The sequence below is a fragment of the Ammospiza caudacuta genome, chromosome 39, assembly GCF_027887145.1.
Source record: "Ammospiza caudacuta isolate bAmmCau1 chromosome 39, bAmmCau1.pri, whole genome shotgun sequence".
NCBI lineage: Eukaryota > Metazoa > Chordata > Aves > Passeriformes > Passerellidae > Ammospiza > Ammospiza caudacuta.
In genome coordinates, this window is record NC_080631.1 from 470,137 (window position 1) to 487,410 (window position 17,274).

The 17,274-nt window shown below is 39.3% G+C and overlaps 1 protein-coding gene across 1 annotated transcript; it reads left to right on the plus strand.

Moving 5' to 3' along the window:
- Positions 1 to 1,147: 1,147 nt before the first annotated feature.
- Positions 1,148 to 16,197, plus strand: PABPN1 (poly(A) binding protein nuclear 1). The gene is made up of 7 exons (XM_058823213.1): positions 1,148 to 1,290; positions 3,265 to 3,379; positions 5,442 to 5,509; positions 7,063 to 7,169; positions 11,482 to 11,569; positions 14,109 to 14,257; positions 15,966 to 16,197. Exons 2-7 carry the CDS (start codon positions 3,298 to 3,300, stop codon positions 16,003 to 16,005), a joined length of 534 nt encoding a protein of 177 aa, XP_058679196.1. The 5' UTR covers positions 1,148 to 1,290; positions 3,265 to 3,297; the 3' UTR covers positions 16,006 to 16,197.
- Positions 16,198 to 17,274: the final 1,077 nt, after the last annotated feature.

A 17,274-nucleotide genomic window follows, 5' to 3' on the forward strand; every position in this document is an offset into this window, starting at 1 on the left:
CGTTCGCGTTAATAACTCACTAATTAACCACCGGGGCCGTGATTAGCTGGTTATTAATTAACCCCTCGCGGCAGGGCCCGACTCTTAAAGGGGCATCGGCCGATTTTAATTAACCTCTTGTGCTAATTGAAGCTTCAAGCGGCTGGTTTGGGGTTAAGTAAGGCTCTCCATAATTAATAACCCAGTTGGGGCCTCTCTAATAACCGTTTTTGCACAAAGTAATCTATTAATTATATGCTAATTAACCCCCGTTGCACGCTAATTAACGCTAATTATCATCTTGATAAACCCGTCCTCCGTTACTCGCAGCGTACTCCAACGCTTTTTCGGGCGCATTCCCTGTTCAATTATTTATTAGTGCGGTAATATTTTAATCAAGCTTCGCTCATTAATAAGAGCTTTGCGAAGAGCGGCAGAGGAGCCTTTAAGGCCAAACCCCGCCCTCTGCGCCTTCTGATTGGTCAGTTCCGCCTTAACCTCCGCCCATCGTTGCTGATTGGCTGAAGCTTTAACCCACTTCCGCCCTCAGGAGCCTGTCGAATTGTTGTCACATTTTAACCCCGCCCATTACGCTGCATTACTCGTTCCTATTGGCTAACTGCTATTAAGCCACGCCCCCCTCCTATCGCGGTTAGCTGACGCTTTGCGGCTTCCTTGCACTGCCATTGGCTACCGCTCTTCCCGCCTCCCGCTGCTCCGCTGTTTCTATTGGCTTTTGCTCTCTTTGTTACGCCCAACTTTAATCCGATTGGACAGCGCTTCTCTACGAAGCGGCGTTTTTATTCGTGATTCTATCTGTCAGTCAAACTGGGTAGATGTTGATTGGTTATTTTAGCCTTGTTCCGCCCACGAAGCCTCACGGCGCTTTTTAATTGGCCGCCCCCTCACGGGCCCTCACGGTGCGGGCGGGCGGCCATGGCGGCCATGGCGGCGGCTGCCGGAGGAGCCGCGGCCGGAACCGGGGCGGGCCCGGGGGGTCCCGGAGGAGCCGGGGACCCTTCCCCGCCTTACGGCAACGGCCTGGGGGCGGCGGCGGGGCCGGAGGAGGCGGCGCTGGGCGAAGGGGGGAGCCGGGGCCGGGGCGGGAGCGGCCGCGGAGGGGCCGGGGGAGGGTCGGGAGGGGCGGCGGGGGGAAGCGGGGCCGGGGCCGGAGCCGCCGCCGCTGCCGCCGCCGCCGCCGCCGCCGCCGCCTCAGCGCCGGGGCCGCCTCACGAAGCCGCGGGCGAGGAGCTGGAGGAGGAAGCGGGGCTGGGGGAAGGGGAGGCGGGAGAAGCCGCCATTGAGGACCCGGTGAGTGAGGGACGGGACTGGCGGGGGGGGGGGGGGCGGGAACGGCGGGAAAAAAAGGGCGGGAAAACGTGAGGGGAGCGAGGGGAAAGGGGAAAAAATGGGGGAAAAAAGAGAAATTCGAGGGGAAAATTGGGGAGGTTTGAGGGATAAAAGGGGGGGGTTGAGGGGAAAAGGGGGAATATAGGGGAAAAGGGGAAATTTGAGAGATAAAAATGGGAATTTGAGGGATAAAAGGGAGGGTTGAGGGGAAAAGGGTGGGAAAAGGCGGAAATGGGGGATTTTATCGGGTAAAAATGGGAATTTGAGGGGCAATGGGGCCATTGGAGGGATAAAGGGGGGTTTGAGGAGTAAAAGGGAGATTTGAGGAGAAAAGGGGAACTTTGAGGGATAAAAATGGGAATTTGAGGGAAAAGGGGGGGATTGTAGGGGAAAAGCGGGGATTTAGGGGGAAAAGGAGAAATTTGAGGGATAAAATTGGAACTTGAGGGGAAAATTGGGGAGATTTGAGGGATAAAAGAGGGGTTTGAGGGGGAAAGGGTGAGAAAAGGGGAAAATGGGGGATTTGATTGGATAAAAGTTGGGATTCGAGGGGTAAAATGGGGGGATTTGAGGGATGAAAGGGAGAGTTGAGGGGAAAAGGGGAAAAAAGCGGAATTGGAGGGGGTAAAATGGGGTTTGAGAGAATAAAAGTGGGAATTTGAGGGGAAAGGGGGGGAAATTAAGGGGAAAATGGGGATTGGTGCATGAAAATGGGAATTCAAAGATAAAAGTGGGAATTTAGGAGACAGAGGGGAGAATTTGAGGGGTAAAAGTTTGACTTGGAGGGATAAAATGATGATTTGAGGGGGAAATTTGAAATTGGAGGATTAAAAATGGGAATTTGAGGGGATAAAAGCGGGAATTTGGTGGGAAAAGGGAAAAAATGAGGATTTCAGGGAATAAAAGTGGGAAATTCGAGGGAATAAAAGGGGGGATTTGAGGGCATGAAAGTGCGAATTTGGAGGGAAAATGGGCAATTTGCTGGGTAAAAGTGGGAATTTGAAGGGACAAAAGTGAGAATTTGAGGGATAAATGCGGGAATTTGGGGGAATGCAAAAATGAAAGTGGGAATTTAAGAATAAAAAGTCAGAATTTAAAAGAAAAGGAGGAGTTTGAGGGGTTATTGGGGGCATTTGAGGCGTAAAAAATGGGAATTTGAGGGGGAAAAGTTGAATTTTGAAGGGTAAAAGTGAGAGTTTGGAGGACCAAAGGGAGAATTTGAGGGACAAAAGGTGGAAATTAAAGGTAAATGAGGGAATTTCAGGGAAAAATGGGAGAATTTGTAAGGAAAAGGGGCTGCGAGGGAAAAAAAGTGGGAATTTAAGGGATAAAAGGAGGATTTGAGGGGAAAAAATGGGAATTTGAGGGGAAAACGGGAATTTGTGAGGGGAAAGTGGAAATTTGACAGATAAGATTTGAAATTGGGGGATAAAAGTGGGAATTCAATGATAAAAGGGGGAATTTAAAGGGAGAAAAGTGGGATTTGAGGGGAAAAGTGGGGATTTGTGGTTCCCACGTTGAATTTTTGGGATGTTTGAATTTTTTAATTTTTTTTTTTTTTTTTTTTTTTTTTTTTTTTGGCTTTTTAGGAGGATTTGGGGTTTTTTTTGTGGGGGGAATTTTAAGTGTTCCCAATTGTTTTTTTTTTTTTTTTAGGTTTTTTTTTTTATTTGTTTTCTTTGGTTCCCAATTGGTTTTCTGGAATTCCCAAGTGGAATTTTTCAGGTTTTGCTTGACTTTTGTGATGCTTTAAATTGATTTTTTTTTTTTTTTTTGTTTTGCTTTTCTGGCATTCCTGGGTGGATTTTTTGGGGGGTATTTCGGTTCCTGGGTGGATTTTTTTCAGGTTTATTTTTTCTTTTTCGGGATTTTGAGGTTCCCAGGTGGATTTCTGGTGTAATTTTGGGGTTTTTTTGGGTTTTTTTTTTGCTGCAGGAGCTGGAGGCCATCAAGGCCCGGGTGCGGGAGATGGAGGAGGAGGCCGAGAAGCTGAAGGAGCTGCAGAACGAGGTGGAGAAACAGATGAACATGAGCCCCCCCCCGGGCAATGGTGAGGGCCCAAAACCCCCCAAATTCGCCCCAAAATTACCCCCAGAATCCCCCAAAAGCCATCCTAAAAATGGCCAAAATTCAACCCAAAATTCCCCCAAAAATTGCCCCAAATTTCACCCTAAAATCACCCCAAAGTAAAACCCTAAAGTCTCCAAAATTCTCCTCAAAATCCCAGAAAATTCACCCCAAATTCACCCCAAAACTACCCCCAAAATCCCTCAAAAGCCATCCTAAAAATGGCCAAAATTCAGCCCAAAATTGCCCCCAAAATTCCCCAAAACATTCCCCCAAACTTCACCCCAAAATCACCAAAATTCTTCCCCAAATTCTCCTCAAAATCCATGAAAATTCAGCCCAAAATCCCCCAAATTCAGCCCAAAATTACCCCCAAAATCCCCCAAAAGCCATCCTAAAAATGGCCAAAATTCAGCCCAAAAATGTCCCCAAAATTCCCCCAAATTTCACCCCAAAATCACCCAAAGTTAAACCCTAAAATCTCCAAAATTCTCCCCCAAATTCTCCTCAAAATCCCAGAAAATTCAGCCCAAAATCCCCCAAATTCACCCCAAAATTACACCCAGAATCCCCCCAAAGCCATCCTAAAAATGGCCAAAATTCAGCCCAAAATTGCCCCCAAAATTCCCCAAAACATTCCCCCAAACTTCACCCCAAAATCACCAAAATTCTTCCCCAAATTCTCCTCAAAATCCCAGAAAATTCGCCCCAAAATTCCCCAAATTCACCCCAAAATTACCCCCCAAAGCCATCCTAAAAATGGCCAAAATTCAGCCCAAAATTGCCCCCAAAATTCCCCAAAAAATTCCCCCAAACTTCACCCCAAAATCACCAAAATTCTTCCCCAAATTCTCCTCAAAATCCCAGAAAATTCACCCCAAAATCCCCCAAAATTACCCCCAGAATCCCCCCAAAGCCATCCTAAAAATGGCCAAAATTCAACCCAAAATTGCCCCGAAATTCCCCAAAAATTCCCCCAAATTTCACCCCAAAATCACCAAAATTCTCCCCCAAATTCTCCTCAAATCCCAGAAAATTCACCCCAAAATTCCCCAAATTCACCCCAAAATTACCCCCCAAAGCCATCCTAAAAATGGCCAAAATTCAGCCCAAAATTGCCCCCAAAATTCCCCAAAAAATTCCCCCAAACTTCACCCCAAAATCACCAAAATTCTTCCCCAAATTCTCCTCAAAATCCATGAAAATTCAGCCCAAAATCCCCCAAATTCAGCCCAAAATTACCCCCAAAATCCCCCAAAAGCCATCCTAAAAATGGCCAAAATTCAGCCCAAAAATGTCCCCAAAATTCCCCCAAATTTCACCCCAAAATCACCCAAAGTTAAACCCTAAAATCTCCAAAATTCTCCCCCAAATTCTCCTCAAAATCCCAGAAAATTCAGCCCAAAATCCCCCAAATTCACCCCAAAATTACACCCAGAATCCCCCCAAAGCCATCCTAAAAATGGCCAAAATTCAGCCCAAAATTGCCCCCAAAATTCCCCAAAACATTCCCCCAAACTTCACCCCAAAATCACCAAAATTCTTCCCCAAATTCTCCTCAAATCCCAGAAAATTCACCCCAAAATCCCCCAAACTTTTCCCAAATTTCCCCAATTTTTTCCCAAAATCCCAAAAATTCTCCCCAAAATTTTCCCGATACCCTGAGAAAGAAAACCCAAAAAATCCAAATAAAAACGCCCAAAAATTAGAAAAAAATCCAATTTTTTCCTCAAAAATTCCCCAATTTTTGTGCAAAATCCCCCAAATCTTTCCCAAATTCCCCGAATTTTTTCCATAAATTTCCAATTTTCCCAAAATCCCAGAAATTCTCCCCAAAATTTTCTTGATACCCCGAGAAAGAAAACTCAAAAAAATCCAAAGAAAAACGCCCAAAAATTCGAAAAAATTCCAATTTTTGCCGCCAAAATCTCCAAATTTTTGCGCAAAATCTCTCAAACTTTTCTCAAATTCCCCCAATTTTTGCCCAAAATCCCAAATTTTCCCAAAATTCCCGGAATTTACCCCAAAATTTTGTGTTTTTGCAGCCGGCCCGGTGATCATGTCCCTGGAGGAGAAGATGGAGGCCGACGCTCGCTCCATCTACGTGGGCAACGTAAAATCCAAATTTCACCAAAATTCACCAAAATTTACCCAAAATTTACCCAAAATCCCCGAAATTTGGGAATTCTGGTGGAAAAGGGGAAAATTTGGGGAGAGAAATTGGAATTTTAGGGGAAAAAGGAGAATTTTGGGGCAATTTTTAGGGCGTTTTTGAGGGAAAAATTGGGATTTTTTTTCGAGGGAAATTTGGGATTTCTGAGAAAAAAATGGAGAAATTTGGGAGGGGAAATTGAGAATTTTGGGGGATTTTTTGAGGGAAATTTGGGGAATTTCAGGGATTTTTGGGAGGGAGAGGAGAATAAGGAGAATTTTAGGTGGAAATTTGGGGAGAGAAATTGGAATTTTAGGGGTAAAATGAGAATTTTGGGGCGATTTTTAGGGCGTTTTTGAGGGAAAAATTGGGATTTTTTTCAAGGGAAATTTGGGAGGGAAAATTGAGAATTTTGGGGGATTTTTGAGGGAAATTTGGGGAATTTCGGGGATTTTTGGGAGGGAGAAGAGAAAAAGAATTTTAAGTGGAATTTTGGGCAGAAATTAAAAAAATTTGGAGGGGAAATGAGGAATTTGGAGAAATTTAGGAGAACAAATTGGGAAATTTGGGGGAAAATTGGGGATTTTGGGAAAACAAAAATTGGGAATTTTTTGGGGGGGAAAAACAGGAATTTTGAGGAGAGAAAGTGGCCAAAAAATCCTCAAAATGTGTAAAAAAAAATTCCCAAAAATCCAGGAAAATTCCTAAAAATATTGAAGGGAAAATTAGGAATTTTTAGGGTGAAAAATGGGAATTTGGAGAAGGGAAAAAGTGGCAAAAAATGCCAAAAGAAACCCAAAAAACCCCACCAAAAACCCAGGAAAATTCTTTAAAATATCGAAGGAAAAATGGGAAATTTTGGGGTGAAAAATGGGGAAAATTTTGGGAAAAAAATGGCAAAAAATCCTCAAAGAAAGCCAAAAAATTCAGAAAAAAAAATCCAAAAATTGCCCAAAAATCCAGGAAAACTTCTAAAAGTTTTAGAAGGAAAAATGGGGAAATTTAGAGAGAAAATTGGGAATTTTTAGGGTGAAAAATGAGAATTTTTAGGGGGAAAAAGGGCGAAAAATCCTCCAAAACTGTCCAAAAATTCCCAAAAATTCTGGAAAAAATCCAGGAAAATTTCTAAAAGTACTGGAGGGAAAATGGGAAATTTTAGAGGGAAAATTGGGGATTTTTAGGGTGAAAAATGGGAATTTTTAGGGGGAAATAAAGGCGAAAAATCCTCAAAAAATTCTGGAAAAATTCCGAGAATTTTCCAAAAAATCCAGGGAAACTGCGAAAATTTTTGGGTGGAACAGGGGGAAATTTAGAAAGAAAAATGGGATTTTTTTGGGGGGTGAAAAATGAGAATTTTTAGGGGAAAAAAGGGCGAAAAATCCTCAAAAAACGCCGAAAAAATCCCGAAAAAAATCCCAAAAAATTCCTGAATATTCCCCAACCTTCCCTGAATATTTCCCGAGGTTTTTTGAGGTTATAAAATTATAAAATTGAATTTTTTTGGTGTTTTTCAGGTGGATTACGGGGCCACGGCCGAGGAGCTGGAGGCGCATTTCCACGGCTGCGGCTCCGTCAACCGCGTCACCATCCTGTGCGACAAGTACAGCGGCCACCCCAAGGGGTAATTAGCTTAATTTATGCTAATTTATGCTAATGAGGGGCGTGGCTCAGCTGTGCTTTCCTTGCTGGGCTGGCGCACAAAAAAAACCCCGTCAAAAAAGGCCAAAATTTGGCCAAAATAGCCCAAAAATCCACAAAAATTCAAAATAAAAATCAACAAAAATCAACAAAAATTTGCCCAAGAATCACCAGAAATTTTCTCAAAACATTCTAAAATTTATTTTAGAATTGGCTCCAAATTCAGCCAAAAATAATTCAAAATTCACCCCAAATTTATCTAAAATTCTTCTGAATTTCACACAAATTTCAGCCCAAAAAATTTCGAGGTTCACCCAAAATTTACCCCAAAAATCCCCAAAAATTCAAAAGGAAAATCAACAAAAATTTGCTCAAAAATCACCAGAAATTTACTGGAAATGCTCCAAAATTTATTTCAAAATTGGCTCCAAATTCATCCAAAAATAATTCAAAATTTACCTCAAATTTACCTCAAATTCATCTGAATTTCACACAAATTTCAGCCTAAAAAGTCTCGAGGTTCACCCAAAATTTACCCCAAAAATTAAAAAAAAAAATCAACAAAAATTTGCCCAAAAATCACCAGAAATGTACTGGAAATATTCTAAAATTTGTTTCAAAATTGGGGCCAAATTCAGCCAAAAATAATTCAAAATTCAGCCCAAATTCACCTGAATTTCACACAAATTTCAGCCCAAAAAATCTCGAGCTTCACCCAAAATTTACCCCAAAAATCCCCAAAATTTCAAAATAAAAATCAACCAAAATCAACAAAAATTTGCTCAAAAATCACCAGAAATTTACTGGAAATGCTCCAAAATTTATTTCAAAATTGGCTCCAAATTCATCCAAAAATAATTCAAAATTCAGCCCAAATTTACCTAAAATTCACCTGAATTTCACACAAATTTCAGCCCAAAAAATCTCGAGGTTCACCCAAAATTTACCCCAAAAATCCCCAAAAATTCAAAAGAAAAACCAACAAAAATTTGCCCAAAAATCACCAGAAATTAATTCAAAGCATTCTAAAATTTATTTCAAAATTAGCTCCAATTTCATCCAAAAATAATTCAAAATTCACCCTAAATTTACCTAAAATTCAACTGAATTTCACACAAATTTCAGCCCAAAAAATTTCGAGATTCACCCAAAATTTTCCCCAAAATTCACCTGAAATTCCCGTCAAATTATCCCTGAATTTATCCAGAAATTTACCCACAGTTTAGTCAAAATTTATGCAAAATTCACCCCAAAAAATCCCAAATTTTACACCAAAATTGAACCAAAATTGGCCAAAATCAGCCCAAAATTTACCCAAAATTTACACCAAAAAATCTTTAAAAATCACCCAAAATTCACAAAATAAATCCCAAAAATTCGCCCAAAATTCACCCAAAATTCACCAAATAAATCCCAAAAATTTCCCTAAAATTCACCCAAAATTCACCAAATAAACCCCAAGAATTCACCCAAAATTCACCAAATAAATCCCAAAAATTCACCCAAAATTGACCAAAATCACCAAATAAATCCCAAAAATTCACCAAATAAATCCCAGAAATTCACCCAAAATTCACCAAATAAATCCCAAAAAATCGCCCAAGATTCGCCCAAAATTCACCAAATAAATCCCAAAAATTCACTCAAAAATCACCCAAAAATCACCAAAAATTGTGTTTATTTTGGGCTGATTCCTCCCATTTTTGTGCCAATTTTTGTGCTGTTTTAGGTGATTTTTTTGTGTTTTTTTAGGCTGATTTTATCTGAATTTTTTATTGAATTTTGGCTGAATTTGGGTCAATTTTATGTTATTTTTCAGCTGATTTTTGGGCTGAATTTCCCCATTTTTATTCCGATTTTTGGGCCAAATTTCCCCATTTTTATTCCGATTTTTGGGCCGAATTTCCCCATTTTTATTCCGATTTTTGGGCCGAATTTCTCCATTTTTATTCCGATTTTTGGGCCGAATTTCCCCATTTTTATTCTGATTTTTGGGCTGAATTTCCCCATTTTTATTCTGATTTTTGGGCTGAATTTCCCCATTTTTATTCCGATTTTTGGGCCAAATTTCCCCATTTTTATTCCGATTTTTGGGCCGAATTTCCCCATTTTTATTCCGATTTTTGGGCCGAATTTCCCCATTTTTATTCTGATTTTTGGGCTGAATTTCCCCATTTTTATTCTGATTTTTGGGCTGAATTTCCCCATTTTTATTCTGATTTTTGGGCTGAATTTCCCCATTTTTATTCTGATTTTTGGGCTGAATTTCCCCATTTTTATTCCAATTTTTGGGCCGAATTTCCCCATTTTTATTCCGATTTTTGGGCTGAATTTCCCCATTTTTATGCTGATTTTTGGGCTGAATTTCCCCATTTTTATTCTGATTTTTGGGCTGAATTTCCCCATTTTTATGCTGATTTTTGGGCTGAATTTCCCCATTTTTATTCTGATTTTTGGGCTAAATTTCCCCATTTTAATGCAAATTTTTGGGCTGAATTTCCCCGTTTTTATTCCAATTTTTGGGCTGAATTTCCCCATTTTTATTCTGATTTTTGGGCTGAATTTTCCCATTTTTATGCCGATTTTTGGGCTGAATTTCCCCATTTTTATTCTGATTTTTGGGCTGAATTTCCCCGTTTTTATTCCGATTTTTGGGCTGAATTTCCCCGTTTTTATTCCAATTTTTGGGCTGAATTTTCCCATTTTTATTCTGATTTTTGGGCTGAATTTCCCCATTTTTATTCCGATTTTTGGGCCGAATTTCCCCATTTTTATTCTGATTTTTGGGCTGAATTTCTCCATTTTTATTCCGATTTTTGGGCTGAATTTCTCCATTTTTATTCCAATTTTTGGGCTGAATTTCCCCGTTTTTATTCCGATTTTTGGGCTGAATTTTCCCATTTTTATGCCGATTTTTGGGCTGAATTTTCCCATTTTTATTCCGATTTTTGGGCTGAATTTCCCCGTTTTTATTCCGATTTTTGGGCTGAATTTCCCCATTTTAATGCAAATTTTTGGGCTGAATTTTCCCATTTTTATTCCGATTTTTGGGCTGAATTTCCCCATTTTTATTCCGATTTTTGGGCGATTTTTGGGCCCATTTTCCCCATTTTTGAGCCGATTTTTTTGCAGCTTTCTGGGTCATTCCTGGCTGAGTTTGGGCTGATTTTCTGTGGATTTTTGGGCTGAATTTGGCCGATTTTGGGTTTATTTCGAGCCCCTTTGGGCTGAAAGATCTGAATTTTGGGGTTGATTTTTGGGTTGATTTTTTTGTTAATTTTGGGCCGATTTTGTGTTACTTTTGGGTGATTTTTTTGTTATTTCTGCCTGATTTTAGAGCTGATTTTTGGGTGATTTTTGGGCTGAATTTCCCCATTTTTATGCTGATTTTTGGGTGATTTTTGGGCTGAATTTCCCCATTTTTATGCTGATTTTTAGGTGATTTTTGGGCTGAATTTCCCCATTTTTACGCTGATTTTTGGGCTGATTTTCTCTGTTTTTACTCTGATTTTTTATCCCATTTTTGCACTGACTTTTTGTCTTTTTTCCGGCCTTTTTTGGGGGGATTTATTGGGCGATTTTTGGGCTGATTTATTTCATTTTTACGCTGATTTTTGGGCCACTATTTCTGTTATTTTCGCTGATTTTATTTAACTTTTTATTTGAATTTTGTGCTGATTTTTGCTTGAATTTTGGGCGATTTCTGGGCCGATTTTTCCCATTTTTGGGCCGATTTTTGTGTTATTTTCAGGCTGATTTTTGAGTTATTTTAGAGTTGATTTGATGTTATTTTTTTGCTTTATTTTAAATTAATTTTGGGTTTTTTTCCCATTTTTCCCCAGTTTTGCCTACATCGAGTTCTCAGACAAAGAGCTCCTTTGGGCTGAATTATCTGAATTTTGGGCTGAATTTCCCCATTTTTACGCTGATTTTTGGGCTGAATTTCCCCATTTTTATGCTGACCTTTGGGCTGATTTTCCCTGTTTTTATTCTGATTTTTTATCCCATTTTTGCACTGATTTTTTGCCTTTTTTCTGGCCTTTTTTTGGGCTGATTTATCTCATTTTTATGCTGATTTTTGGGCCAATATTTCTGGTATTTTCGCTGATTTTATTTAACTTTTTATTTGAATTTTGTGCCGATTTTTCCTTGAATTTTGGGCGATTTCTGGGCCGATTTTTCCCATTTTTGGGCCGATTTTTGTGTTACTTTCGAGCTGTTTTTTTTTAGTTATTTTAGAATTAATTTCATGTTATTTTTTTGCTTTATTTTAAATTAATTTTATTTTTTCCCAGCTTTGCCTACATCGAGTTCTCGGACAAGGAGTCGGTGCGGACGTCGATGGCTCTGGACGAGTCGCTCTTCAGAGGCCGCCAGATCAAGGTCACAAATCCCAAATTCCCCCAAATTCCCCCAAAATTCACAAAATTCCCACATTTCCCCCAAATTCCCAACCTCGCCCTGATTTCCCCCCTTTTTCCCCTGATTTTTCCCCTTTTTTCCTCTTTTTTTTTGGATTTTTTCCTGATTTTTTCCTGATTTTTTTCCTGATTTTTTCTGATTTTTTCCCCAAATTATTTCTGATATTTTTCTGATTTTTTTTCCTGAATTTTCCTGATTTTTTCCTGAATTATTCCTGATTTTTTTCTGATTTTTCCTGATTGTTTCCCGAATTATTCCTGATCTTTTTCTCATTTTTTTCTGATTTTTTCCTGATTTTTCCCTTTTTTTTTTTTTCAATTTTTTCTGAGTTTTTTCTCATTTTTCTCCTTTTTTTTTTTTTTTTATTTTTTCCTGATTTTTTTTCCCATTTTTCCTGATTTTATTCCTATTTTTTCATAGTTTTTCCCTAATTTTTTTTCCTGATCTTTCCCCTTTTTTTCCCCAATTTTTCCTCAATTTTTCCCTCATTTTTCCCCAACTTTCCCCATTTTGTTCCCTGATTTTTAACTACTTTTTCCCTTTTTTTTTCTGTTTTTTTTCCCATTTTATTCTGATTGTTTTCAGATTTTTCTCCATTTTTTCCTGAATTTTTCCTTAATTTTCCCCATTTTATTTTAAATTCTCCCCCATTTTTTCTCTGATTTTTTTCCATTTTTTCCTGATTTTTTTCTGATTTTTGTCTCATTTTTCCCTTTTTTTTGCAATTTTTTCTGAGTTTTTTCCTGGTTTTTATTCCTATTTTTTCATAGTTTTTCCCTAATTTTTTTCCTGATCTTTCCCCTTTTTTTCCTCAATTTTTCCCTCATTTTTCCCCAACTTTCCCCATTTTGTTCCCTGATTTTTAACTACTTTTTCCCATTTTTTTCTGTTTTTTTTTTCCCATTTTATTCTGATTTTATTCAGGTTTTTCCCGCCTTTTTCCTTTATTTTCCCCATTTTATTCTAAATTCCCCCCCATTTTTTCTCTGATTTTTTTCCCTTTTCCCCCATTTTTCTGCTTTTTCCCTTTTTTCCTTTCCCCAGATCGCTCCCAATTTTTCCTGATTTTCCCCCGTTTTTTTCCCTGATTTTTCCCCATTTTTTTTTCAAATTTTCCTCCTTTTTTTTCTCTCCTTATTTTCCCCCATTTTCCCCTGATTTTCTCAGAGTTTTTTCCTGATTTTTCCCCATATTTTTTTCAAATTTCCCAATTTTTTTGGGTGATTTTTTTCCCTATTTTTCCCTGATTTTTGTGCATTTTTCCCGTTTTCTGATTTTCCCATTTTCTTCGGATTTTCCCCATTTTTAACCGGATTTTCTCCATTTTTTTACCAATTTTCCCTAAATTTTCACCTTTTTTCCCCAAATTTTCACCATTTTTCCCAAATTCTCCCTTTTTCTCCCCAAACCCGATCCTCAAGAGCACAAACTTCATTTAAGCCTTTAATTTCTTTATTTTTCTTCATATTTCCCCATTTTCTTTCATATTTTTGCCATTTTTTCACCGATTTTCACCAAATTTTCACCGTTTCTCCCCGGTTTTTTTGCTTTTTTTCCCAAACTCTCCCTTTTTCGCCCCAAAAGGTGATCCCCAAGAGGACAAACTTTATTTAACCCTTTATTTTCCTTCATATCTGTCCCATTTCCTTTCGTATTTTCGCCATTTTTCCACCGATTTTCGCCGTTTTTTCACCGTTTCTCCCCGCTTTTTTTGCGTTTTTTCCCAAACTCTCCCTTTTTTGCCCCAAAAGGTGATCCCCAAGAGGACAAACTTTATTTAACCCTTTATTTTCCTTCATATCTGTCCCATTTCCCTTCCTATTTTCGCCGTTTTTCCACTGATTTTCGCCATTTTTCCACCGATTTTCGCCGTTTTTTCGCCGTTTCTCCCCAAACTTTTTGCATTTTTTCCCAAAATTTCCCTTTTTCCCCCCAAACCTGACCCCCAACACCACAAACTTTACTTAACCCTTCATTTTCCCTCCTCATTTCCCCATTTTCCTTCATATCTTCCCCGTTCTCCCACCGATTTTCGCCGTTTTTCCACCGATTTTCACCAAAATTTCGCCTTTTTTTCTCCAAAATTTTCCCTTTTTTCCCAAAATTTGACTTTTTCCCCCAAACCTGACCCCCAACACCACAAACTTTATTTAACCCTTTATTTTCCCTCCTTATTTCCCAATTTTTTTCGTATCTTTGCTGTTTCTCCACCGATTTTTGCCATTTTTCCACCGATTTTTGCCGTTTTTTCGCCGTTTCTCCCCGGATTTTTTGCTTTTTTTCCCAAACTCTCCCTTTTTCGCCCCAAAAGGTGATCCCCAAGAGAACAAACTTTACTTAACCCTTCATTTTCCCTCTTCATTTCCTTTATTTTCCTTCATATTTTCACCGTTCCTCCACCGATTTTGGCCGTTTTTCCACCGATTTTCACCGTTTTTTCGCCGTTTCTCCCCGTTTTTTTTGCGTTTTTTCCCAAACTCTCCCTTTTTCGCCCCAAAAGGTGATCCCCAAGAGGACGAACCGGCCCGGGATCAGCAGCACCGACCGCGGCTTCCCCCGGGGGCGCTTCCGGGGGCGGGGGGGGGGATACGGCTCCGCCCGCTCGCGCTTCTACAGCGGCTACGCCCGGCCCCGCGCTCGGGGATACAGGTCAGCTTTGGGGCAAAAACCCACAATTTCGGCGCTTTCTGCCACTTGAGGTCATCGAGGAGGAGTTTGGGGCCGTTTCTGTGGAATTTGGGGTTTTTTGAGGCGAGTTTGGGGGAGTTTCGGGGCCGGTTTTAGAGGCGGTTTTGGGGTTTCGCTGCTGATTTCTGCAGTTCCTCAGGTGAGTTTTGGGGGTTTTTTGTCTGGGATTTTTGGGGTGAGTTCCTGAGATTTTGGGTCTTTTCAGGATTTGAGATCATTGGGAAGGAGTTTGGGGTGATTTCTGTGGAATTTGGGGTTTTTTGAGGCGATTTTGGGGCAGTTTTGGGGACGTTTTTAGAGGCAATTTTGGGGTTCCGGATGGATTTTTGAGGTTTTTTTGGGGTTCTTTAACTGAATTTTTTTGGGGTGAATTCCTGGGATTTTGGGGATTTTTATGATTTGAGATTATTAGGATGGGATTTAGGGTGATTTCTGAGGAAATTGGGGTTTTTTGAAGCGATTTTGGGGCGTTTTTGGGGACATTTTTAGAGGCGTTTTTTGCGTTTTCCGCAGGATTTCTAGCGCGTCTCAGGTGAGTTTTTGGTGTTTTCCAAGTGAGTTTTTTGGGGTAAAATCCCCAGGTTTTGGTATTTTTTGGGACTTGAGACCATTGGGATGGGATTTGGGGTGATTTCTGTGGAATTTGGGGTTTTTTGAAGCGATTTTGGGGCAGTTTTGGGGCCGTTTTTAGAGGCAGTTTTGGGTTTTGCTGCTGATTTCTGCCGTTTCTCAGGTGAGTTTTGGGGTTTCATGTGGGATTTTTGGGGTGAATTCCTGGGATTTTGGGTCTTTTTGGGATTTGAGATTATTAGGATGGGATTTGGGGTGATTTCTGTGAAATTTGGGGTTTTTTGATGCGATTTTGGGGCGTTTTTGGGGCCGTTTTTAGAGGCATTTTCTGCGTAACTTTCAGCGTTTTTTAGGGGAGTTTTTGGGGTTCTTTACGTGAATTTTTTGGGGTGAATTCCTGGGATTTTGGGGCTTTTCAGGATTTGAGATCATTGGGAAGGAGTTTGGGGTGATTTCTGTGGAATTTGGGGTTTTTTGAGGCGATTTTTGGGGCAGTTTTGGGGCCGCTTTTAGAGGCAATTTTGGGTTTCGCTGCTGATTTTTGCCATTTCTCAGGTGAGTTTTGGGGTTTTTTATGTGGCATTTTTGGGGTGAATTCCTGGGATTTTGGGTCTTTTTGGGATTTGAGGTCCTTGGGAAGAGATTTGGGATCATTTCTGTGCAATTTGGGGTTTTTGGAAGCGATTTTGGGGCTTTTTCAGGGACATTTTTAGAGTCGTTTTCTGCGTAATTTTAGCGGTTTTTAGGGGAGATTTTGGGGTTCTTTACGTGAATTTTTTGGGGTGAATTCCTGGGATTTTGGGGCTTTTGGGAATTGACATTATTGAGAAGGGATTTGGGCTGATTTCTGTGGAATTTGGGTTTTTTTTGAAGCAATTTCGTGGCTATTCTTTTGAGAAATTTGTGAATTTTCCCAGCTGAGCGTTGAGGTCTCCAGGTGGATTTTGCGTTGAAAATTCTGATTTTTTCCTCCAATTTGAGGTTCTCCCATTAATTTTGGGGTAAAATTGGAAAATTTTGATGATGTTTTGGGTGTTTTTCTACGTTTTTATCATTTTTTCCCAAAATTTTCTGATTTTTCTCCCTTTTTCCTCCGCAGGGGCCGATCCAGAGCCACCTCCTGGTACTCCCCGTATTAAAAACCCCCAAATTTCCCTTTTTCCCCCCAAAAAAAAAATCCCCCCCCAAAAAAAAATTGGGGGTGGGGGGAGGGGCCCCGCCCACCCCTCCCCCACCCCAGGCCACCCCCAAAAACCCCAAATTTTTATTTTTTCCCCCCCAAAAAAAATTCCCAGTTTGTTTTTTGCAGGTGGAGCCGGAACCGGAAAAGGCGTCGGGGGGAGGGGGAGGGGAGGAAAAAAAAAACAAAAAAAAAAAATTTAAACATTTAAAAAAAAAAAATTTAAAAATTTAAAAAAAAACCCAAAATTTTGGGGGGAATTCGGGAATTTCCGGGGGTGGGGGAGGGGCTGGAAGTGGAGGAGGGGGAGGGGGAGAGGAAGGAAAAAAAAAACAAAAAAGGAAAAAAAAATCCCCAAAAAAATTAAAAAAAAAAAAAAAAATTTTAAAGGGTCCCTGGGGGGGGGGGGGAGGAAAAAAAAATTAAAAAATAAAAAAATTGAAAAAAAAAAGTTTTGTTGTTTTTGGAGTTTTTTAAAATTTTCAGGTTTTTCCCACAAATTCCTTTTTTATTTTTATTTTCTGCTCTTTTCCTAAATTTTTAACCATTTCCATCACATTTTCTCAGATTTTTTCTTCTCAGTTAAAAACTGATCAAAAAAAACCCAAAAATGCCCCCAAAAAACAGCAATTAAAGCATTTTTTGGTTAAAATCACAAAAAATAAAAAGTTCCAAGAAATCGCAAAAGAAATTACAAATCATTCGGAAAAAAAAACGCAAAAAACTCGGAAAAAAATATAAAAAATCACCAAAAATGTCCCCCAAAAATACCTCAAAAAATAGCAAAAAATAACAAAAAAAAATCCCTTAAAATTCCAAAAATAAACCTCAAAAAATCCCCTAAAAAGTCCCCAAAAAATCCCTAAAGAGTCTTTAAAAATATCTAAAAAACCTTAAAACAATCCCTAAAAATCACCAAATAAATCTCTAAAAATCCCTAAAAAATACCAAAATATCACCAAAAAAATCCCTGAAAAAATCTTAAAAGAATCTCTAAAAAATACCAGAAAGTCCCCCCAAAAAAAAGCCTAAAAGTCACCGAAAAATCACAAAAAAAATCCATTAGAATCCCCAAAAAAAGCATTAAGAATTACCTAGGAAATCCCTAAAAAATACCCAAAAATCCCTAAAAAAATCCCAATAAAATCACCAAAAAATAAAAAAAAAGAATCTCAAAAAATCCCTAAAAATCACCAAAAAATCCTTTAAAATCCCCAAAAAATCCCTA